A 24270-nucleotide genomic window follows, 5' to 3' on the forward strand; every position below is an offset into this window, starting at 1 on the left:
TCCAGGCTCTTCAAAAGGGCCCATGCTGGGCGTGCTCCCCTGGCTGTGGAGGCATGTGTGTGCTCAGGCTCTTCAAAAGGGTCCACGGCCATGCACGCAACCCCTGCTCCCCGGCTTCCACTGCCCAGCCAGCCACTGTCCTGAGTGTCGCAGATGCCCCTCCACTTTAAAGGGCCCGCGGACACACATATATGTATATTTCTATTTTTTTTCTTCTCTCCTCAGCAAGAGCCCACCAGGGATTTCCGCGATACCCCGCCAGGCCAGTCCGACCCTGTGTACACGGCAAAAGCAAAGTTTTAACAATGTCTGAATGTTCCCCACAAAAATGATGTCTGTGAGGAGTTGGCCTTGTTGTAAAGACTATTAAACCAAGGCACATAGAGTGGAGTCCGCGGCTCTAAGGGATGCAGACTTTTTCCAGCACAAAGCACTGGTTCCATCAATCTTATTACTGTGTTTTATTAGAGATTTGCTTGTTGTGTTTAATTAGAAATTTGTTTACTCGTCAGTTTAAGTGCACTAATATCACTTGGAAAGTGTTCAGCTTAACGAATCAACGTTTCCATTCAGTGACAGTAAGCAGAGAAAGAGGTGCTGGTTAGAGCTTATGTATACATAAGGCTAGACAGGAGATCGCTAAAGATAAATATAAAGTAATCATTCCATTAATCTCATTAGTCTCTCGGGGCCATTGCTCTACCAGACACTAGTCCCATTGTGTGGATGGGGATAGTAGACCCAGCAGAGCTGTCACCACAGGGAGTCTCACATGCAGTCCCAGGTGATTGGTTCCATCTGAAAAAAATGCCTCCACCAATGCAAAGTTAGCTTTGGGGGGAAGTTTGTGAACACTTCTGCCCATTCAGGGGGCTGATCCCAGGGAGGGAAGAAAAGAAGACACATGCTTATTGGAAGAGTGTGGAATGATGTTGAAGGGAGTGGATCTAGGCTGAGGTCCTGGAGCCCATGGACGGCCTATGGAGTTTAGAGATGCTGACTGGGCTGGTTAAACGTGCTGCAGTTGTGGGATCTGTCGTCTCGATTTGATGAACTTTCTTAAGGATTTTTGCTGCTGGATACCTTTGCGTCTATCGTTTTATCTGTCGTCTAGAGGAGCGTGGACTGTTACTGCAGACTATACTGGCTGGCGATACGAAATCTGTAGGCCAACCAAGAGTTGGGAGACAGTGAGTATCGCCTGGTACAAAGGCAGTGGAACTACCGCCCCGGGGAGGGGATCTTGTGGACTGGGACAATGTATTTTGCCCATTTACCTGGAATTGTTGTAAAATCATGGATGTAAGGAATAAAAAAATAGTTGCATTGTTAACCGGCTTGGTGATTATTATAAGCCACAACCTCAGATCTTCACAACATCATAAAGTCAACCGACAACAGAAAAATACACCAATTTTTCATGCACATGCATCAATCGTGACCATACCCATCAAGCAGTGGCCTCCTAATTGGCCCTAGGTTCCTTTTTCATCACTGAAGTTCCAGAAATTGCAGGTGTCCCATGATTGACTGATCAAAAAGGGTCCACAATCAAGTTAAGACCTGGATAGGTTCGTCACCACATGGAGTGCAGAGGGTAGAGTTGCACATGGTCCTGGTACCTTGCTGCAAACAATGTTAGACTGTTCAGGGGCCTTGTTTGAAATTTTGTACTTTGTGCCCAGGTGCTTCATGTTACACCCCTGAACTCAGGTGTGTATGTAAAGAGTTACATAGTGTCCATTACAATCAAAGACCCTCGATTAACTTTAATAGACACTGGTGGGAATGGTGCCATTTTCTAATGCATCCTAATTACCATAAACATCAAAGTCTATTGTGATTTTCATGTGACACAAAGGCTGAGATGTTACAAAACCTGAGGTTGCACTGCTGAGATATTGTGATGACCTTGTATGCACTTCTGTTCGAGGCAGAGTTATCAAAGAGACCTAGAGTGGGTCCAAATCACCACAACATTACAGCACAGTGTGAGTAAACATTGATGACTGGATCCATAGCCATTTTGGGATCCTTTTGCTGAGGGGACAATTTATACTGTTAAAAAGTGCCAGAGGAGGGTGACAATGACCTGGAACTGATTAATACACGTCATATCATTGATATTACAACACCAAAAAGGAAAAGTTGTGGAATTATGGAAATCACAGGATGAAGATGTTACTGATCTGCAAATGGTGAAAAAATGTAAACAAAATTTTCCAAAAATCTCAAATTAAATGTGTAAGGAGTTTGAGCTCCACGCACAAAAATCCCGGCACTTCCAACCTTGGCTGCTATCACTGAGGTTATTAATGGTCGTCTGAGGAAGGTTCTGACGCTAAATGCAGTTGGGCAAATCATCAAGATCCAGAGCTGGCAGCTCCTGTGTGATTATTGACCAATTATTTCCCAGATGTGCTCGACAGGAGACAAATCTGGAGCCACTGCAGCCAATGGGAGCACATTTAGACCATGAATGCTGCTCACAGGACATTAAACTACTTTGTAGCCAGGAGTTGAAAAACGGTTCCTGGGTCACTTTGGAGAAATGGCTGGACCAATGGAGCCAGCATCAAATAAATTTAACAGTGAGCTGGAATGAAAGCTAGAGGGGTACAGCTACCATTCATTATGGCACACCTCAACAAAATCCCAGGAATAGGACTAAAGGGATGATCCCTTGTGAAGTCCTCTTGATGGTGAAGATGATAGACCTCCATTCCAGCCTCTTTTGCCATCTTCCTCTGCACTATGATAGCATTTGAAAGCAGTGATTTGAAGTCAATGGAGCACCTTCATGAGGAAACGTCACACCACCCCCCAAAAATGCTATAAAAATCAATCAAAATGTTGTATGTAACCCAAAATGGTGTCAATATCAATTACATCTCAACAAACTGACACAAATGTCAGGAGTCTAGCAAGTAAAATGGGAGAGCTCGAAGCCTTGGTACTGGGGAAACACATTGATGTAGCTGGTGTTGCTGAGACCTGGTTGGACTCTTCCTATCAGGTCAAGATTATTACATTTAGCACATTGGACTTCCTAAGTGTTCGGGTGTCTTATATCCCGGTATAACTCAACTGATAGTGGACACACGCATCAATAATTCTTACAAAGTTTGACAGAACGAATGATGTAAGTAAAGCAAATATATGCCACCACTGTGTGGGTGGAGGTTGGACCACCAGTCACTCCTCCTCTGGAGGCCTCCATGCAGTGTAGTTTGACCCCGGTATATTTGAACAAGTTAATTCAATAATTATAGCAAAATTGGGATTTAATTTATTTATAAGATTTACAGTAACCAAGATCATCTCCATCAAAAATGTTTCCATGATTCCATCTTTCTTATTTAGAAGTTATCGCCTAATGTCTCCTAGCTGGGCATCATTTATAATATTTATTGTATTTCAGTTGGACGATGGCATTATGAGCCGGCAGTAAATTATATTAATGTAAGATGATGACAAGTCACTTGGGATGTTTAGTTGTATTGATATTATCCTTTCTATTTCCAGCAGGTTACAATAATTATACTCTAGACCCCAAGGATTAATCCATTTTTTAAGCATATAAACCCCTATAACGACTAATCCTCTCGCTATCTGTGAGATGGCATTGTGTGTGTCGTCTGTGCATGAAATACTTTTCCAAATGTGACTGAGACAAAGATGCACTGAAGTGCCTGGGATTGGCGGTGTTCTGGATATTTTCTAGAATAAAATATATTTTTGGAGGGGGATTTCGTATTGGTGGAATATATGGTTCTCGTCCAGTAAAAAAAACGATACAAGGATTATTGACATTTTATGACACTAAAAGAACATTTTGTGAATGACCGGACAAAGAGAATCTCATTCTTAAGGTGACTCGAAGTTTTCCAAAACGGCTAAGAGGGAAGGAGAAGGGAGGAGAAGGGAAGAGGAGATAGAAAAAGAAGGAATGAAAAGATAATGGAGATAGAAAAGGGGAATGAATGAAAAAGTGAAAGGGATAAAAAAGGAAGAAAAAGGGAAGGGAGAGAAAGGTAAAGAGAAGTGGAAAAGAGAAGAAAGGGGAAGGGAGAGGAAGGTAAGGGGGAAAGAAGCTAAAAGGGTAAAAAGGAGTGAAGGAAGGAAGAAGGGCAGAGGAGAAAATAAGAGGAGACTAGGGGAAAGGGAGTGAGGGGAAGACGAGAAAAAGGAATAGGTATGTAGGAGGAAAATCAGAGTAGGAGAAAGAAAAGTGAGGAAGACGAGAGTACAAAAGGAAGGGGAAAGAAGCAAAGGGTGGGAGGAAAAAAGGAAGGAGAGAAACAATAGGAAGAGAAAGAGGAAGAAGGGAAGGAGAGAGAAAGGACAAAAAGGATAAGTAAGAGGAGAGTAAGGGAGGGAAAGGAAGGAAAGAGAAAAAGAAAAAATGGAAAGAAGAAAATAAGAAAAAAAGAAAGGAGAGGGGACAGGAGGTAAAACAAAGGGCAAAGAGAAGAGAAAGTAAAGAGGGAGAAAGAAGGGGAAGGAAGAAAAAGGATAATGGATAATGGATAAATTTGCCTGAATGTGCCTGGTTTCTCTAAGGTAGATCTCTGACTATTTATGTCAGACTAAGACTATTCTCTTATTGGAAGATTTTCCACCATTTGAGTAGAAGATAGAAGTTACTGTGGCTCTTGGGTGGTCTTCTTCACCTTATCAACTCTCTAGTCTCATATCTCTACGTGAAACCCAATCATGACATATTATCTGACTTTTGATCTGCTTGATCTGATTGTAACCTTACGACATATGCAGGGGCTTTATAAGATCCCATACCTGTTGATTTGTGAGGTTTGGCTTTTATATATCTGCGCTATGCAAAGGTGTGATGGTGTGACGTCCACTGGAGGCTGCCATATACCTGGTGGCAATATCAGTGGGTATCTAGATCAGTTTGGAGACCTGGTCATAGGAGGCACTTTCCCCATTCATGTGAAAAGGATCTATTCAGAAACTGATTTTACAAGCAAACCAGAAGATCTAAAATGTCAACTGTAAGTCTATCAAAAATCTATAAGGGTTATATTTGTTTTGATTTGGCAGTAGGTAGATATCAAGTCCAGCACTGGTGGGGAGGTCTCATCATACCAAATATCCAATACAAGCCTATTGTATGATGGCAATTATTACAGAATAAAGAGGACACACGGACCAGGTATTATTCATCATAGTAGATACCTTATATGTGGAAAGCACATGCCAATGCCAATGCCCGGTAAGTGGACTTTCTAAGGGAGAGAAGTAAATTAGAGCATTGAAGAATAGTGATTCATGGACTGCTATACAATATTATTATTCCATATGTGATCACTTTAGATTGTATGTAAGAATTCGTTTCAATGACCAACCACTGGCCGAACGATCAGTTAATCTTGTACTATAAAGGTCATGTACCACTATTATTGTAAAGTGGAGTTCTCAGCTAACCCTAAAATTAAATAGTCTGTGTGCACTGCCAGCCACGAATACATAGGTCAGCATTACCAAGGGTTTTGGCGTTGGTGACCATGTAATCTCTTGCTTTACTAGGAAATTAAAGATGAGCGGATATTTTGAAATTCGAAATTGCTTGCTTTTGCCAAATTTTCCCAAAACATTATATTTGCGGAAAATAAATTCTCATGAGTCTCAATACTGAAAATCTGGAAATAGAGAGAACCCCGCTGACCAAAAGAGCTTACACTTTACAGTAGAAAGAGGACCTCACAGACCAAAAGAGCTTACATTCTACAGGAGAACGAGGACCCCACTGACCATAAGAGCTTACACTCTATAGAAGAGAGAGACTTACCCCATGACTCTAGAGATAGAAAACGACTGTAGTGTACAAACTGGGCTCTGCTGGAAACCGGTGATCTGCGATGGCCCAGGTACTGACCACCACTGTACAAGGTGTGATAATCCGCGAGATGTCATAGATGCAGGGCATTATGGAGAGGTCGGGCAGCCTTTTAAAAAGCCTTCTCTGTGTTGCTTCAGCAGTGTGGGAAATGGTGCCAGACAAGTTTATGGGTATTTCTTGCGAACTGCGAATTGAATCTCAAAATGTTTGAATTGGCACAAAACCATGAATTTCAGGGAATTCAAATCAAACTTGATCGTTCCCAGATCGATCCGCTCATCTACACTGGAAACCAATAATAATAATACTGTTGTGGAAGAGAAACCTCCTACCTTGTTCCAGTCCTACTGGAGATATGGAGCTACCTTCTTATCAAAGCAAAAACAAGTTCTGTGACTGCCCTTTCTCAGTTCAGAAGTTACTAGTGAAGAATAGCCATCACCTTCCTTTTTAAGAAAGAAGAATGTTACTTACTTGAGAAATATCTAGGGAGAGATGCTTAAAGGAGTGAATATAAATCAGACTGGAGTGATCGATACATTCCCCAAATTTGAAATGGAAAGATGAATTTGGACAGTCTATAACAAAAAGGCTTTTCTCATAAAATCCAAATTTGTTGCCCTGGTCATCATAGCTAAACTAGTCCTGGTCATACTCTCAAAGCAATAAGTATAGCGCCAGATTACAGTGCTTTAGAAAAGGAAATGGGCAAGTTAGATCTATAAGGTAGAGGGTATTAAAATATTATCCCTAATCAGCCAAAATGATAAATAGACTAAAATCTATGACGTTCTGATGGTACAGTGGGGTGTCATCACTAGAGCTGGATGAGATAAATAAATCTCAGCACATGTCCCCCCAACATGTTTCACCGCACTAGCGGCGTCATCAGGGGATGGGACACTCTACATTCACATTTTAATATAAAGATTAAAAGTTAAATTTTATAGCCTGTTTAGACAGGGATAATTTTATATGTTTTTTCCATTTGGTTCATTATTTGTACATACCTCCAAGGCTATCCTTTTCCTCTTTGGTTGTGATATTAGATCTATAAGAGGAACATACTTTTAGATACAGATATATGCAAAAAAAAAAGAACTTCAACCTTCTTCATTTTATTCCATTAGACTTGAAGCTCGATCCTACCAGATGATGCAGGCCTTTGTATTCACCTTGGAGGAGATCAATAAAAACCCAGATCTTCTTCCCAATATCACTCTGGGATTCCAGATTTATGACACTTGTACTGTCGTGAGAAGAGCAGCAGAAGGCACCTTGTGGATGTTATCTGGAGGGGAACCAAGTGTCCCAAATTATCATTGTGGTGAGGAAGGAACACTTGCTGGGATTGTAGGTGATTCTGGGTCTACATGCTCAATACTCATGGCTGAAATATTGAGTTTATACAGGTATCCACAGGTAAGGTTAACACTGTCCTTTTTTTTGAGGAGTAGTTTATGCCGCAGAATTGTTCTTCCTAGCCTAAATAAGTCCATGTCCACATATCCCCCCCTTCCTTACCACATGTTGAATCTATGCTACTACAATCTTTACACCTCTAAGTTTTTTTCTGAACCTGATTAAATTGATTCACACATACTGCAAGGGCCACATGACAGCCTACATATGACAAAAATCAAGATTTGTCAGGTCAGATTTTTCCAAAGCTTGACTGTCTAGATTTGATTAGTTGGTGTCACTGATCAAGTAATCACTATGGTCGCCTCGCCATATTGATCCAAAACAAAATCCTGATGGCCCAGAAGTCTGAGAAGGCTACATTGTTTTTGTTAATACTGTTGTTTTTGTTCTATTCATCTACAGATAAGTTATTTTTCTACCATTCCGTTACTCAGCAATAGGAACTTGTTCCCCTCATTTTTCCGCACAGTTCCAAGTGACACGTTCCAAACTAGAGGTCTAGCTGAGATAATTTTGTACTTTGGTTGGACATGGGTCGGGTTACTGGCTTCCGATAATGATTATGGTCAACTTGGCATTCAGGTAGTAAAGCAAGAAATAGTCCAAGCTGGAGCTTGTGTGGCCTTCATTGAGACTATCATGACTGGACAACCTAACAGTGGTGCTCCACGTATCATTAATGTTATCAAAGACTCATTAGCTAAGGTGGTGCTAGTCTTGTCTTCAGATTCTGATTTCATGCCTGTGGTGGAAGAGTTGGCCAGACAAAACATAACTGGCAAAATCTGGATTGCCAGTGAATCATGGTCAACTTCTATCCTTCTTAACAAGGAAAAGTTCCAACCAGTCTTGATGGGTACTATAGGTTTTGCTATTCACTGGGGGCAGATGCCTGGATTTGTAGAACATCTAAACAATTTACACCCCTCAAAGTTTCCTACTGATCACTTTTTACTTGAGTTTTGGGAGAAGACATTTTCTTGCAAGTGGACCAACCTCCATACTAGAGTTGATGGCATTCTCAACCAAACCAACAATGAATGTATCGGAGATGAAAAATTAGAAAATGCCATGACTAACGTGGACCTTAGAATAACATTTAATGTCTACACAGCAGTTTATACCTTTGCGTGGGCCATACAAAACTTGCTGCAATGTGTACCAGGAAAGGGACCCTTCCTTAACGGTACTTGTGCCAACATCTCATCCTTACATCCTTGGCAGGTAATGAAGTTGCATATTTATATTTGTGACTTCTAAAAGCTTCTGAGCTCCAGCAAATGATCACCGATGGGTTCTTGCAATGGCGTACTGTAAATCCAGAAGGTTGATAGATAACAGTCACACACAAGCACTGGTATATGGGGAGACGTAAAAGGTTTTTCATAAAATAAGAAGATAGCAGTAATGAATACATGCCACATGATAGGTGGATGCCATCTTGTAGCTAATGGCCGAACAATGTTTTGGCATCTATATCACCCAACTCTCCAATACCCAAAAGAGCCAAGCGTTCCTGTGTTTTCTATGAGAGAGATGTTGCCAGACATCTCTGGCAGCAGCGTATCTCTTGAAAACTTAAGTATTAACAGTCCAAAGTCAGATATGCCAGAAAATTAACTCCACCAACAATCATCTGTCGAAGGCTCCCATACACATTAGACACATCAGCCAAACACGTTGATATCAGGTTCAGTCAACATTAGTCTAATGTGTATGGGGGCTTTTAGACATTTTCCATTGGAGTACAGTAGCATCACGTTATGTCTCCAGGTTATGTATAAGCTTTAGAGATTCCAACAGAGACTTGGATGGAGAATAGGTTGGGTACTCCACTCCTTATGGAGAGAGCTTACAGTAGGCAACATTTGCTTGAGCTCTTCTTTGTGATACTTGCTTGAGGAGAAGATGATCTCAGGCTTTAAAAATGTTACACTTGAGACTTCATGAATTAAAAAATAAATGTATTAATCCTTTTTATTTCTTCAGCTCCTTCATTACATTAAGATTGTAGATTTTGAGACAAAAGACAAAAATCACATATTTTTTGACGATAAAGGGGATCCTCCAGCCCTCTACGACATTGTAAACTGGCAACTGAGCTCTACTGGTTCCATGGAGCAGAAGATAGTGGGACGTTATGATTCCAGTTTGCCGGAAGGGACTCGAATGAAAATTAACAATGCAGATATTGTATGGAGTACTGAGGTAGGAGATTATATTCTGCACAGGTTTAATCCAACATGAAAGTAGATGGGAACAAACGTGTAGGAGATTTGGCAAGTGAGGAGTTGTGGTGCTTTCCTTTCAGAAATTTTTTGTTGTCATTTAAGATTTAGGCAGCAACGATACAAGTTGTCCTGGTTCTGGGGGAATTCCAAATAGTCCCCTTACGTAGTTTATTGATGGACATTGATAGCTCCCTGTCTCTCATCTTCTTCTCTAGTAATCCTAACAATTCTTAGTTATAACACATATTCCACATTTCCTTCCACCCTGCATTCCCTTCGCACGTGCAGTTTTCAATGCAGGTTTTCATGTCCATCACGCCATTATGTTGTAATAGAGTCTACTGGCTCCTGCAGGTTCTCTCTACAGTATAGATATACTCTCGAGCTGTTAAGGGGACAGTTATCTGAATTGTATGGCCACTTTTAGAGTTACTTTAGACCATAAATTTGGTTCCCCCTCTTAAATGGAGTAATAGGCACCTGTTTATATGTCCCCATCCCCCCACCATCTACATGCTTTACCAGAAAACTTAAATGTGAAATGTCAATCTCTCCTTTATGAATCTTTAATATCGTGTTCTCCAGCTTTAAATATGTAACTGTACACTGACAAGCAAAAGGGTAACAATGTTTTGAACTTTTGACTTTCAGGCTCCATATCTCACCATCCACTACTGCTTAGGACATGAGACTACCATAATTTTATAGACAATCATCTTGGTTGTCTCATACATAAATTTGAGTTACAAATATTTGCATATGATTAGTTATGCAGATTCTCGTCATGTCACTGCATGGTTACGGTTTTGCTCCTGGTGTTGGAAAAATCTTTTTCTTCCTGTATACTACAAATTACAACCTGTTTTCACATTCTCTAATAGCTCAGGGTGTTGTTAGGTTGATTCCCAAGCAAAAGGTCACTGGTTCAAATCCAGGAGCAGCCATGAAGAAGATTTCCCAAGAAAAGAGAAACAGCATCATCCAGCTCATCGATAGTGGTCTCTTGGCCAAGAGAATTGCCAAACTGCATCATGTGAGTGCCATTACAGTTGGAAGAATACAAAATGAAGTCCGTCCATCCATTCAAAAGCCAAGAGGTGGATGTCCAGGCAAAATATCAGAGTCAATATGTTGGCTCATTACAAGGTTTATCAGCTCTGGCACGACAGACACGGCAGTGAAGGTGGCTCGTATACTTCATAATAGTGCTATTACAAAGGTCCATGCAAGCACCGGCGCACGTTATACAACCTTGGAATGGTGGCTCGAAAAAAGGTGAAGAAGCCTCGACTTCAATATCATCATAAGAAGCATCGGCTTGAGTTTACAAAAAAAGTACAAAAAGTGTACAGTAGAAAATTGGAAACGGGTGATTTGGAGAGATGGGACAAAAGTCAGTAGACTAGGTTCTGATGGGTGTAAATGGGTCTGGGAGAAACAAGGGAAAAAGGGGCTAATGGATCGAGAAATTGAAGGAACTGTCAAGCCTGATGATATGGGGTTGTTTCACAGCCAAAGATCGTTGGATACTTGACCAGGATCGATGGTGGTCTCAATGCTGAGCTACATTTGAGTATCTTACAAGATGATTTACTTCATACAATTGAGTACTATGGGTTTGAAAAGGACGACATAGAGTTCCAGCAGGACAACGACCCTAAGCATACGTTGAGATTTGTGAAGAAATGGTTCAATGACAATGAAGCAAAAGTGCTGGATTGCCCTCCCCCCCCACAGTTCCCAGACCTCAACCCAATCAAACACTTGTGGGTTGAGTTGAAAAAAATAATGTATACATACCTAAGTGAGGCGACCAGTATGCACCAACTTTGGGAACGCGTAGACGAAACCTGAGATCAGATTTCGGTCGAGACATATTTGAATGTGATTGTGAACATGCCCAGAAGTATTCAGGCAGTGTTGAAAGCCAAATTGAATTTACAAAATACTAACAAAATAATGAAAATAAAAATTTAGATTTTTAGGAGAAAAATAGTAACAATGCAGTGACATGACAAGAATCTGATGAACCAACCATATGCTAAATAGTTTCAAGACAAATTATATGTTATAGCCAAGATGATAGTCTATAAAATGATGGTCGTCTCACATTTAATCCCTTTCCAACCAGGTCAGTAATAGTACGTAGCTGCGCCCTGGGACTTATGGACCAGCTACGTACTATTACGCGTGCGGAGATCGGGCCCGCACACAAGCGGTGCGGGGAGATCGCCACCGGGTGTCAGCTGACACCCGGTGCTATGTGCAGGGAGCAGTCCCGCACTGCTCCCTGCACCTTAACCCCCGAAGTCGATCGAAGCATTGCGTTGGCAGGGGGGGAGGTGATCGCTATACTCACCTCTCCTGCCGGCATCCCGCGGTGTTTGCGGCGGCTTCCGGATGTTGTCCTGACGACCCGATGTCGTCACCAGGAGGCAGAACGTTACTTTGGTCATGCGCAGTGAATGACCAAAGTAATGTCTCCCCTGTGTGCAGCACTGACAGGCTGCATGGCATAGGGAGCTGCTGCTCTCTATGCCATGCAGCCGATCAGGCTGCAAAAAGTGAAAGTCCCATAGTGGGACATAGTGTAAAAGTAAAAAAAAAAAGTAGAAAAGTGAAAAAAAAAGTGTAAAAATATTTTAAAAAATGAACAAAAATAGTCCCCAAAAAATCTAAATATATTGAACCCATAATATTCATTTATTATGAAAAAAAAAATAAACCAATAAAATTACACATATTTGGTATCACCACGTCCAGAACGACCTGACCTATAAAACTGTCCCATTAGTTAACCCCTTTAGTGAACACGGTAAAAAGAAACAACGAAGCAAAAAACAATGCTTTATCATTATACCGCCAAACAAAAAATGGATTATAGTTAATATAATAATAATAATAGTTTATTTTTTATAGCGCCAACATATTCCGCAGCACTTTACAAATTTTAGGGGGGACTTATACAGACAATACAGAATAAGCATATCTCATATCGAACGGAGTGAGGGCCCTGCTCGCGAGCTTACAGTCTATGAGGAAGTGGGGGAGACACAAAAGGTAAAAAGTACATATATTGTATAATGCAGCCTTGATATACTGAATAGGATAAATAATAATACATGGACTGGTTGCCAGCCAGTATGTGTGCAGTCCTGACAGAGGCTTTTATGTGCATGGTTGGTTTGAACCCGAAGTTGAAGAAGATTTTAATATGGGGGAAAGCTGGGATGGACAGAGTGTGTTTAGGTGATACGCCAGTCTAAAGAAATGTGTTTTTAGGGTTCGCTTGAAACTGTGGGTATTGGGAATTAATCGAACTGTCCTGGGTAGTGCATTCCAGAGAATTGGCGCAGCACGCGAGAAATCTTGGAGACAGGAGTGGGAAGTTCGGATTATGGAGGATTTTAGTTTCAAGTCATTTGCAGAACGGAGGGCACGTGTAGGGTGGTAGACTGAGACAAGGGAGGAGATGTAGGGGGGTACTGAAGCATGGAGCGCTTTGTGGGTAAGCGTGATAAGTTTAAAACGGACTCTATATTGGATGGGCAACCAATGCAATGACTGGCACAGGGAAGAGGCATCTGAGTAGCGGTTGGCGAGGAATATGATCCTGGCTGCTGCGTTCAGGACGGATTGGAGAGGGGAGAGTTTAGTAAGAGGGAGACCGATTAGTAGAGCGTTGCAATAGTCAAGACGAGAATGAATAAGAGCGACAGTAAGAGTTTTTGCCGAGTCAAAGGTGAGAAAAGTCCTGATTCTTGAGATGTTTTTGAGGTGTAGATGACATGAACGAGCGAGTGATTTGATGTGAGGAGTGAAAGAAAGATCTGAATCAAAAATGACCCCAAGACAGCGGGCTTGTAGCTGGGGAGTAATGGTTGAGCCACAAACGGAGATGGCAATATCGGGCACAGGTAGATTAATGGAGGGAGGAAAGACGAGTAGTTCAGTTTTTGACAGATTCAGTTTTAGGTAGAGGGAGGACATAATGTTAGACACAGCAGAAAGACAATCACTGGTCTTTTGTAGTAATGCAGGGGTGATGTCCGGAGCAGAGGTGTATAATTGGGTGTCATCAGCATAGAGATGGTACTGAAAACCGAATCTACTGATTGTTTGTCCAATAGGAGCGGTGTATAAGGAGAAAAGAAGGGGGCCGAGGACTGATCCTTGAGGAACCCCGACAGTAAGAGGAAGTAGGGAGGAGGAGGAGCCGGCAAAAGACACAGAGAAGGAGCGGTCAGAGAGATAAGAGGAGAACCAGGAGAGAACCGTGTCCTTGAGGCCAATAGTGCGGAGCATAGTGAGGAGGAGCTGATGATCCACAGTGTCGAATGCTGCAGAGAGATCCAGGAGAATCAGCAGGGAGTAGTGACCATTAGATTTAGCTGTTAGTAGATCATTAGAGACTTTAGTGAGGGCAGTTTCAGTAGAATGTAAAGAGCGGAAACCAGATTGTAAAGGGTCAAGAAGAGAGTTGTCTGAGAGATAGCGGATTAGACGGGAGTGGACCAGGCGTTCCAGGAGTTTAGAGATAAAGGGAAGATTGGAAACAGGTCTGTAGTTGGCCGTGCAGTTCTGGTCGAGGGATGGTTTTTTAAGTAATGGTTGTATGCTGGCGTGTTTAAAAGAAGAGGGAAAGATACCAGATGAGAGGGAAAGGTTGAAAATTTTAGTTAGGTGAGAGGTGACAGCTGGAGCAAGGGACTGAAGGAGATGTGAGGGAATAGGGTCGCTGGTGCAGGTGGTAGGGCGAGAAGATGCAAGGAGCCTGATCACTTCATCTTCCGTGACTGGTTCGAAGTCAGAAAATGAGCAAGATACAATGTGGCGGGGGGGAGCATGCATAACATTTGGGGATTGGGAGAAAATTTCCTGTCGGATATGGTCAATTTTTTCTTTGAAATAGTTAGCCAGATCGTCAGCGCTGAGGTCGGTGGTCGGGGCCTGTGCTGTTTGATTGAGGAGAGAATGAAACGTGTCAAAGAGTCGTTTAGGATTATTGGAAAGTGAGATGATGAGGTTGTTAAAGTAGGTTTGTTTGGAGAGGTGAAGGGCAGAGTTATATGTTTTCAGCATAAATTTATAGTGGAGGAAATCTTCGGGCAGATTTGATTTTCTCCACAGCCGTTCAGCGCACCTGGAGTACCTCTGGAGAAGACGTGTTTGAGGCGTGTGCCAGGGTTGTCGCCGTCTATGCCGAATTGTTCTTTGTGTAGGAGGTGCGGCTTCATCCAGGGCGCATAGCATTATTTTGTTATAATGCTTCAATGCAGATTCGGGACATGAGAGGGAGGAGATTGGGGCCAATGATGATTGCAACTTTTTTATAAATTTCTGGGTGTTAATGGCGCGTAAATTTCTATAAGTGTGGACGGTGGGAGTGTCTTGAGTAGAGTCACAGTTCTTGACAGAGAATGAAAGAAGATTATGGTCAGAGAGTGGGAGGGGAGAGTTAGTAAAGTCATGTACTGAGCAAAGCCGGGAGAAGATCAGGTCCAATGTGTTCCCGTCCTCATGTGTAGGAGAATTAGCAAGCTGTGAAAGGCCGAAGGAGGAGGTTAGGGATAAAAGATGCGTGGCAGATGGGGAAAGAGGATCGCCAATTGGGATGTTAAAGTCTCCCATGATTATCGTGGGGATGTCGCAGGATAGAAAATTTGTAAGCCAGGCAGCAAAGTGATCCAGGAATTGACGGAGGGGACCTGGGGGGCGATAGACAACCGCCACTCGCAGGGAGAAGGGCCGGTAGAGTCTGACTGTGTGGGCCTCAAAGGACGGGAAGATAAGGGAGGGTACAGGGGGGATAACCTGAAAAGTACATTTTGTTGAAAGAAGCAGACCAACACCTCCACCTGATCTGTTGTCAGGTCGCGGGGTATGAGAGAAATGTAGGCCACCATAGGAGAGAGCTGCAGCGGCAGTGGTGTCCGACTGCTGGATCCAGGTTTCAGTGAGAGCCAGAAGGTTGAGGGAATTAGAGAGGAAAAAGTCATGGATGTAAGAGAGTTTATTACAAGCTGAGCGTGCATTCCAAAGGGCACAGTTGAATGAGACAGAAGATATGCAGGGAATATTAATGAGATTAGCAGGGTTTCTGAATGTAACAGGGAAAGAGTTAGTGTTATTACTGGAGGGTCCTGGGTTGGGAGAAATATCACCTGCAACTAATAGAAGGAAGATACAGAGAGTGAGCAGATGATTGAGTGATTTGTGAGAGCGTTTCCTGCGTTGTATGGTGGGAATGAATGGATCTGCGTGGTATAACATTGTGAAGAGAGCATGACAACTGTACATAGGAGAAGAGAGGAGTGAGGGATTAATATGGATGAAGTGTGCCGCATTTGTGGGTGAACGGTGAATGTGGATGATTGTAGCAACCAGAGTATAAATGGCACAGATACAAATGGTGAATACTGTTTGCCAAAAAGATGACCTGGAAGCAAGTTTGTTTAATTGTCTTGCATGTCTTACCTGTCTCCTGCCCTGTCCAACTGCCATTTTCTAACTGCCAGGGCACTTTGCTAAATTATGGCACTTCGATAAAGTATGCATAAATGCTATATGCATAAATGCCCCCGCATAAATGCCTCCCCTTAACTAAGTCTCAATATATAGGGACGTATCTGCTTAGATCTGCACAGATTTAACTCATTAACAATCAATCACTAGCTTAAAAGACAACAGGAGACCATAAAGTGCAGGGAAAAAAAAAAAAAAAAAAAAAAAAACTAGTAAACTCGGCATGGATCATAAACTCTTAAAGTAAGTGTGATGACCTTTAAGTATCATGGAATAAAAAAGCTAGAGGAGTGAAAAAATATATACCAGAAATTGATAGGCTGCAGAGCATTGCATGGAGATATAATGCAGTTTTCAGGACAGATCACACAAGCAGTGAAAAATATATACCAGAAATTGATAGGCTGCAGAGCATTGCATGGAGATATAATGCAGTTTTCAGGACAGATCACACAAGCAGTGAAAAATATATACCAGAAATTGATAGGCTGCAGAGCATTGCATGGAGATATAATGCAGTTTTCAGGACAGATCACACAAGCAGTGAAAAATATATACCAGAAATTGATAGGCTGCAGAGCATTGCATGGAGATATAATGCAGTTTTCAGGACAGATCACACAAGCAGTGAAAAATATATACCAGAAATTGATAGGCTGCAGAGCATTGCATGGAGATATAATGCAGTTTTCAGGACAGATCACACAAGCAGTGAAAAATATATACCAGAAATTGATAGGCTGCAGAGCATTGCATGGAGATATAATGCAGTTTTCAGGACAGATCACACAAGCAGTGAAAAATATATACCAGAAATTGATAGGCTGCAGAGCATTGCATGGAGATATAATGCAGTTTTCAGGACAGATCACACAAGCAGTGAAAAATATATACCTGTAAGAAGAGAAGAAAGATGAATATTAGCAATGCCATTTTCTAACTGCCAGGGCACTTTGCTAAATTATGGCACTTCGATAAAGTATGCATAAATGCTATATGCATAAATGCCCCCGCAAGGATTAACACGCGATCAAAAAGACGAATGTAAATAAAAATGGTATCGCTCAAAACGTCATCTTGTCCCACAAAAAACAAGCTGCCATACAGCTCTATCATCCGAAAAATAAAAAAGTTATAGCTCTCAGAATAAAGCGATACAAAAAAATTATTTTTTCTAGAAAATAGTTTTTATTGTGTAAAAGCGCCAAAACATAAAAAAATATAAATGCGGTACTGCTGTAAACGTACTGACCGAAGAATAAGCTGCCTTAACAATTTTACCACACGTGGTGCGGCATAAGAAAAACCTATAAAAACAATTTCGGAATTGCTGTTTTTTGTTTAGTCTGCCTCCCAAAAATCGGAATAGAAAGCGATCAAAAAGTGTCACATGCCCGAAAATGGTACCAATAAAAATTTCAACTTGTCCCGCAAAAAACAAGCCATCACATGACTCTGTCGGCCAAAATATGGAAAAATTATAGCTCACAAAATATGGCGATGTCAAATCTAGCCTTAGCAAAAAAAAGCGCCTTTTAGTGTGTGACAACTGTCAATCATAAAAACCCGATATGAATCTGGTATCGCTGTAATCGCACCGACCCGAAGAATAAAGTCATCTAATCACTTATACCACATGAGGAACGGTGTAAAAAAATAAACTCTAGGGTTAGGGTTGTATTAGGGTTGAGGTTAGGGTTGTGCTAGGGTTAGGGTTGTGTTAGAGTTAGTGTTGGGCTAGGGTTAGGGTAGAGCTAGGGTTAGGGTTGGGCTAGAGTTAAGGTTAGGGTTGGACTAGGCTTAGGATTGGGGTTAGGGTTATGGTTGGGGTAGGGTTAGGGTTAGGCTAGGGTTAGAGTTGGGCTAGGGTTAGGTTAGAGTTAGGGTTGGGCTAGGGTTAGGGTTGGGCTAGGGTTAGGTTAGAGCTAGTGTTGGGCTAGGCTTAGGGTTGAGCTAGGGTTAGGGTTGGGCTAGAGTTAAGGTTAGGGTTGGACTAGGCTTAGGGTTGGGGTTAGGGTTATGGTTGGGGTAGGGTTAAGGTTAGGCTAGGGTTAGAGTTGGGCTAGGGTTAGGTTAGAGTTAGGGTTGGGCTAGGGTTAGGGTTGGGCTAGGGTTAGGGTTGAGGTTAGGGTTGGGGTTAGTGTTGGGATAGGGTTAGGGTTGGGGTTAGGGTTAGGGTTGGGCTAGGGCGAGAGTTGAGCTAGAGTTAGGGTTGGGCTAGGGTTAGGGTTTTGTTAGGGTTGGGGTTAGGGTTGGGATTTTTTCAAAAGTAAAGAAAAAAAATGATGACGATATGGCGCCCAGTGTTGAGCGCAAGTGCTTGCTACTTGAGTTTGCATCGGGTGCTTGTGTATGCACTGATTATCGTGGGTGTTCGAGTGACATGCTCAAGTTTCAGCCCCATATGCTTCGCGGCCAAAAAAAACGTTGCTGGGATCGCCTGCCATGCACGAGCGATCCCCTCATGTTTTTTTTTGGGTGTCTAACAACCGTGAAACATGTGGGGCAGGGACTCGAGCATGTCACTCGAGCACCCGTGATACCCGAGCACCCGATGCAAATGCAGGTAGGGAGCACTTGCGCTCAAGACTAATGACAACTTATTCAATATGATGACCTAATGTTATCAAATTCTGTCGTACCCATGGGTTCAAAATGTACACTATACCCCTTGATAAAATCCTTGAGGGGTCTAGTTTCCAAAATGGAGTCAATTGTGGGGGTTTTCCACTATTTAAGCACATCAGGGGCTCCCGAAATGCAACATGGCGTCCGCTCTTGATTCCAGCCAATTTTGCGTTCAAAAAGTCACACAGTGCTCCTTCCCTTCTGAACTCTGCCGTGCGCCCAAACACTGTATTTTCCCCACATATGGGGTATTGGCGTACTCAGGAGAAATTGCACAATAGTTTTTAGGTTCAATTTTCTCCTCTTACACTTGTGAAAATAAAAAATTTGGGGCTAAAATATTATTTTTGTGGAAAAAGTTAGATTTTTTTATTTTCACAGCTTGATGTTATAAACTTCTGTGAAGCACCTGGGGGTTAAGGGTGCTCACCACACATCTAGATAAGTTCCCTGAGGGGTCTCATTTCCAAAATTGTATCACTTGTGGGGGTTTCCACTGTTTAGGCATATCAGGGGCTCTCCAAACGCAACATGGCATCCGCTAATTATTCAAGCAAATTTTACATTCAAAAAGTCAAATGGTGCTCCTTCCCTTCCGAACAATGTCGTGCGCCCAAGCAGTGGTTTCCCCCCACATATGGGGTATCGGCTTACTCAGGAGAGATTGCACAACAAGTTGCATGGTGCAATTTCTCCAGTTACCCTTATGAAAATGCAAAACTGGGGGCTGAAAAACATTTTTGTGGAAAAAATGTGAAAATTTTATTTTCACGGCTCCATGTTATAAACTTCTGTGAAGCACCTGGGGGTTAAAGGTGCTCACCACACATTTAGAAAAGTTCCCTGAGGGGTCTAGTTTCCAAAATGGTGTCACTTGTGGGGGTTTCCACTGTTTAGGCACATCAGGGACTCTCTAAACGCAACATGGTGTCAGCTAATTATACGAGCAAATTTTACATTCAAAAAGTCAAATGGCGCTCCTTCCCTTCTGAGCCCTGCCGTGCGCCCAAACAGTGTTTTTTCCACACATATGGGGTATCTGCGTGCTCAGGAGAATTTGCACAACAAATTTTGTGGTTTATTTCTCCTGTTACCCCTGCAAAAATAAAAAAAATTGGTGTAACATTTTTGTGAAAAAAGTTAAATGTTCATTTTTTTCTTCACCATTCCAAAAATTCCTGTGAAGCACGAGAAGGGTTAATAAACTTCTTAAATGTGGTTTTGAGCACCTTGAGGGGTGAAGTTTTTAGAATGGTGTCACTTTTGGATATTTTCTGTCACTTTCCCTCAAAGTCACTTCAAATGTGATGTGGTCCCTAAAAAAATGGTTTTGCAAATTTTGTTGTAAAAATGGGAAATCGCTGGTCAACTTTTAACCCTTATATCTCCCTAATAAAAAAAAAATTGATTTGGTTCCAAAATTGTGCTGATGTAAAGTAGACATGTGGGAAATTTTACTTAATAACTATTTTGTGTGATATATCTTTTGATTTAAGGGAATAAAAATAATAAAAAATACAATTTTGAAAATTGCAAAATTGCCAAATATCCAATTTTTTCACAAAAAAAGTGATATCGAAGAAATTTTACCACAATCATGAAGTACAATATGTCACGAAAAAACAATCTCAGAATCAGGGGGATGCGTTGAAGCGTTCCAGAGGTATTACCTCATAAAATGAAAGTGGTCAGATTTGTAAAAATTGGCCCGGTCATTAACTTGCAAACCACCCTCGGGGGTAAAGGGGTTAAAGCAGTAGTGGATGGTGAGATATGGAGCCTGAAAGTCAAATGTCCAACACATTGTTACCCATTTGCTGAATTCTTATATTTAGACTCCTCAATCAAAATGCAGTCCGAGTTGTCCTTTGGGATCTCGAAAGGCAACAATTCCAGGAAAGCCCAGATGTTGCTTCAAGTGTATCCAATGTCCAAAAGGAGAGATTGCAAATGTCACAGGTACCATAAACACATAAGATATCATGTATCTTGTATGTGGAATTTACAAACAATTTAATCCCATGTTCTTTTCTAGATGCTGTAGACTGCCAAAAATGCTCTTGGGATACTTGGCCCAATACCCAGCAGGACATGTGCTTACCAAGAATCATTGAATTTCTCTCCTATAATGAATCCATGGGTATCAGCTTGGCAACCCTGTCTATTGTTTCGTCTCTCATCCCCATTGGAGCTCTGAGAATCTTTATTCATTACAACACAACGCCGATCGTCCGAGCCAATAACTGGTCCCTTAGCTGTCTTCTCCTCATTGCTTTATTTTTCTGCTTCCTTAGTTCATTAGCTTTCATTGGATATCCAGATTCTGAGAAGTGCCTGTTGCGTCAGGTGGCATTTGGCTTGGCTTTTACTCTCTGCATCTCTTGCGTCTTGGCCAAAACTATAACAGTGGTTATTGCTTTCAAAGCCACCAAGCCTGGAACTAGATTACGACGATGGACTGGGGGAAAGTTGTCCTACTCTGTTATTGTGATTTGTGTTCTCATCCAGATATCTATCTGTCTGACTTGGCTTTTTTACTCTCCACCGTTTCCTGAGAATGACACACAGACCCCTTCTGGAGTCATCATTCTTAACTGTAATGAGGGGTCTCCTTTTGCATTTTGGGTTATGTTGGGGTATTTGGGTCTTTTGGCCACTGTCAGCTTCATTGTGGCCTTCTTGGCTAGGAGACTTCCTGACAGTTTCAATGAGGCCAAGTACATTACATTTAGCATGTTGGCCTTCCTTTGTGTCTGGATTTCCTTCATCCCAGCAACTCTTAGCTCCCGTGGGAAGTACACAGTGGCCATGGAGATCTTCGCCATCCTTTCCTCCAGTTGGGCCATTGTTGTTTGTATATTCTTACCCAAATGTTTCATCATATTATTTCGACCTCACTTGAATGTGAGGCAAAATCTAATAAGAAAAGTGTTTGACCAAAGTAGGACATCTGAGTTTTATCCTTGACCTCAACCATATGTGATCACTTCACCTCTACCATCAAACTCTACTAAACATTGCTTAAAGTTAAGAACAGACAAAAAATCATCTAAAATTGAGCTATTCAACTATGAATATATGTCTAAAAGTGTAGTTATCTTATTTATTCTATACACTATGAAAAGAGCCATAGTTGGCATATATACTGCCTTAGGCACTTAAAATAATCACACCCCTACTAGTACGTCAGACTAAAAGTGCTCATACCCTTTAGATAGTAGTTAAGGCGTCAATACACATTGGACTAACATCAGCTGAATCAGTCATTATTGAAGGGTTTGGTTAACAGTCTAATGTGAAAGGAGACCCTAGACAGATGACTATAAGAAGAGATAAAGACTGCAAATTCAGGGTATTGGAGAGTTTGGTGAGATAGCAGCCAGCCAAACAATGGATCGAAACATCGTTCGGCTGATAGCTTGCTAAGGTGTTTGTTGACTTTAATAAAGTGCTTGTTGAGATAACATATAACAGGAAAGCAGCAGCTTTAACTACCATCAGTACATAAATGCATCATTAGAACCTTCATCAGTACATGAATACAGCACCAGGACAACCATCAGTCCTAGAGTACATCAACAGAACCATCAGCGGTCGTTTAAAAATCATGATTGCCCATTGTAATTGTGCTCTTATGTCCAAGTGCCTTAAAGATGACATCTTTGATTCAATCGGCTTTCATTCTTTTGTTCATCATCTGGTCTGAACTACATGATTACTTTTCATATCCACAGTCTTCTGCAGCATATCCCAATAGAGTGCCCTTAAAAATAACAGGTTTATTATCATGCCCTGTGAATAAAATATACCCTGTGCTATGCTGTAAATAAGGCCTACACTGTGCCCCTGAATAAATAATTGCACCTAACTGTGCTGCACAAAAAATTATGCTCACATGGTTCCTCTTATGGTATATGGCCTTCACAATGTTCTCTTCTACAACAAAAGATTTCTCCACATTGTCCTCCTTCATGTTATGAGCTCAACTCTGTCCCTTTATGAATTATAACCCATCACATCATCCTACTTTACAAATTTTGGTTTCTACACAGTCCATACATCATGGACTTCTTATGTCCATGCCGCTCCCTTTCAATAGTGTGCTCCTTCTCCATAATGTGCTTTCTCTCCACACTATGCCTCCCCATACTGTGCCCTCATTCTGCCCCTCCTGTTTACTGTCCCCCATAATGTTTCATCAGACTATATACTGCTTTCACATTCTGGGCCCTCCCACTACAAACCGTCCCCCCATACTGTGCCCTTACACGATATACTGACCCCTATACTGTGCTATTACCCTCACCCTCTATACTGACTTGACCGGGGAATTCTCGCAGCACACAGTGCATGCGCTGGGGGGATTCAAGAGTCTGCAGTCACACAGGGTGACTGCAGACTTATCATTTTAGACCGGACAACCACTTTAAGATTTCACATTTGGTCTAATATTTTCTTATCTCATATGCAATGTTTTAAGAAAACTGTGTGTTATGGGTAGTATACGGAGAAAGACATAATAGCTAAAAAAATCTCATAACATGTTTGTGAGAAGAGAGCAGCTGATGGAAATTTCCAATGGTAACTACATTTGTCTGTATATGGTATAAGAATCTTGCTCGCAAGGTAATAAACAGAATTGTTTATGCTCACAATGGTGTGCATTTCTTTTCTCCGAGCGGTCGTGACTGAGAGGGTGGAATCCCACAATTTGGCCTCACTGGTGATCCCGTAATTTGAGTTGACGTCAGAACACACAGCTACAACATCAACAATGTGACCACGCCACTGCATGTCGGGCAGGGAGCTGACTTCCACCGACCACCGGAAGTGCTAGCACACGCAGAGGTTCATTTGTGTCTTAAAGATGCAAAGACTAATTAATGCAGCTCGCCTGCCCAACTTCGAAGCCTGGCGAAAAATATTGGGCCTGACTGTGAAAACAATTGGATGCGGCTTGCCCATAGAAATCCTTTACATCCTATGTCTTGCAGTTTGGTTTCATCAGATTGACATTGTTCAGATCCGAGTCAACTTCAACATGAATTTTCACATCAATAGAAATTGAATTAGCATTAGATAAGATGTGGACATTGATGTGGATAGTGATCTGGTTCAACACAATGACTGAAGTCTATTACCAGCACTCAGAAGAGGATAAGCTCTACTGAGACCTCCATCATATTAGACTCAGGCTGCCGATCTCGTCCATATAGTTGGGATCGGCAAACAGTTTAATTTTCATGGGGTCCTCCAGACTCTCCCTCGACAAATAATGTTTACAGAGAGAAGGATTTCAGAGACCGATCCTTTTATTCACAATGGAAATAAGTTACTACCAGAAGAGTCACTATCTCAGAGAACACAGGAGCATCCAACTGAGCTGAATATCAGGAGAGGAGTCGGAAGAGATAGCTGTTGGTCGAACAATCATTTGGCCAACAGTTATCTATTTTGCATGGGTGGCCTTTAGTGATCTGGTGCCTTCTTTCATTTAACTTACTCCAATTCCAGTTTTATTGAACATTTCTGTCATAAATACATGCAGTATAAAACTAATATGTTGGTTTCTGTTAATGGAAACTTCTAATTTTTGTT

The 24270-nt window shown here is 41.7% G+C and overlaps 2 protein-coding genes across 2 annotated transcripts in view; both read left to right on the forward strand.

Moving 5' to 3' along the window:
* Positions 1–24270, forward strand: part of LOC141167149 (uncharacterized) — a 1037600-nt gene that overhangs the window by 32177 nt on the left and 981153 nt on the right. The gene's annotated exons all lie outside the window — the stretch shown is intronic.
* LOC141165647 (extracellular calcium-sensing receptor-like) lies at positions 3980–21639 on the forward strand. Its single transcript, XM_073651394.1, has 7 exons — positions 3980–4078; positions 4777–5015; positions 6994–7285; positions 7691–8512; positions 9278–9496; positions 20508–20631; positions 20708–21639. Exons 1-7 carry the CDS (start codon positions 3980–3982, stop codon positions 21637–21639), a joined length of 2727 nt encoding a protein of 908 aa, XP_073507495.1.

This window comes from Phyllobates terribilis, unplaced genomic scaffold (assembly GCF_046119375.1).
Source record: "Phyllobates terribilis strain yellow unplaced genomic scaffold, ASM4611937v1 Scaffold_11__3_contigs__length_659146591, whole genome shotgun sequence".
Classification (NCBI taxonomy): Eukaryota; Metazoa; Chordata; class Amphibia; order Anura; family Dendrobatidae; genus Phyllobates; species Phyllobates terribilis.

Coding starts and splice junctions, on each gene's coding strand:
- LOC141165647 (XM_073651394.1), top strand. CDS start 3,980: ATGAATGAAAAAGTGAAAGGGATAAAAAAGGAAGAAAAAGGGAAGGGA. Junction 5,016..6,993: donor GAAGATCTAAAATGTCAACT/GTAAGTCTATCA, acceptor TTATTCCATTAG/ACTTGAAGCTCGATCCTACC. Junction 20,632..20,707: donor AGAGATTGCAAATGTCACAG/GTACCATAAACA, acceptor GTTCTTTTCTAG/ATGCTGTAGACTGCCAAAAA.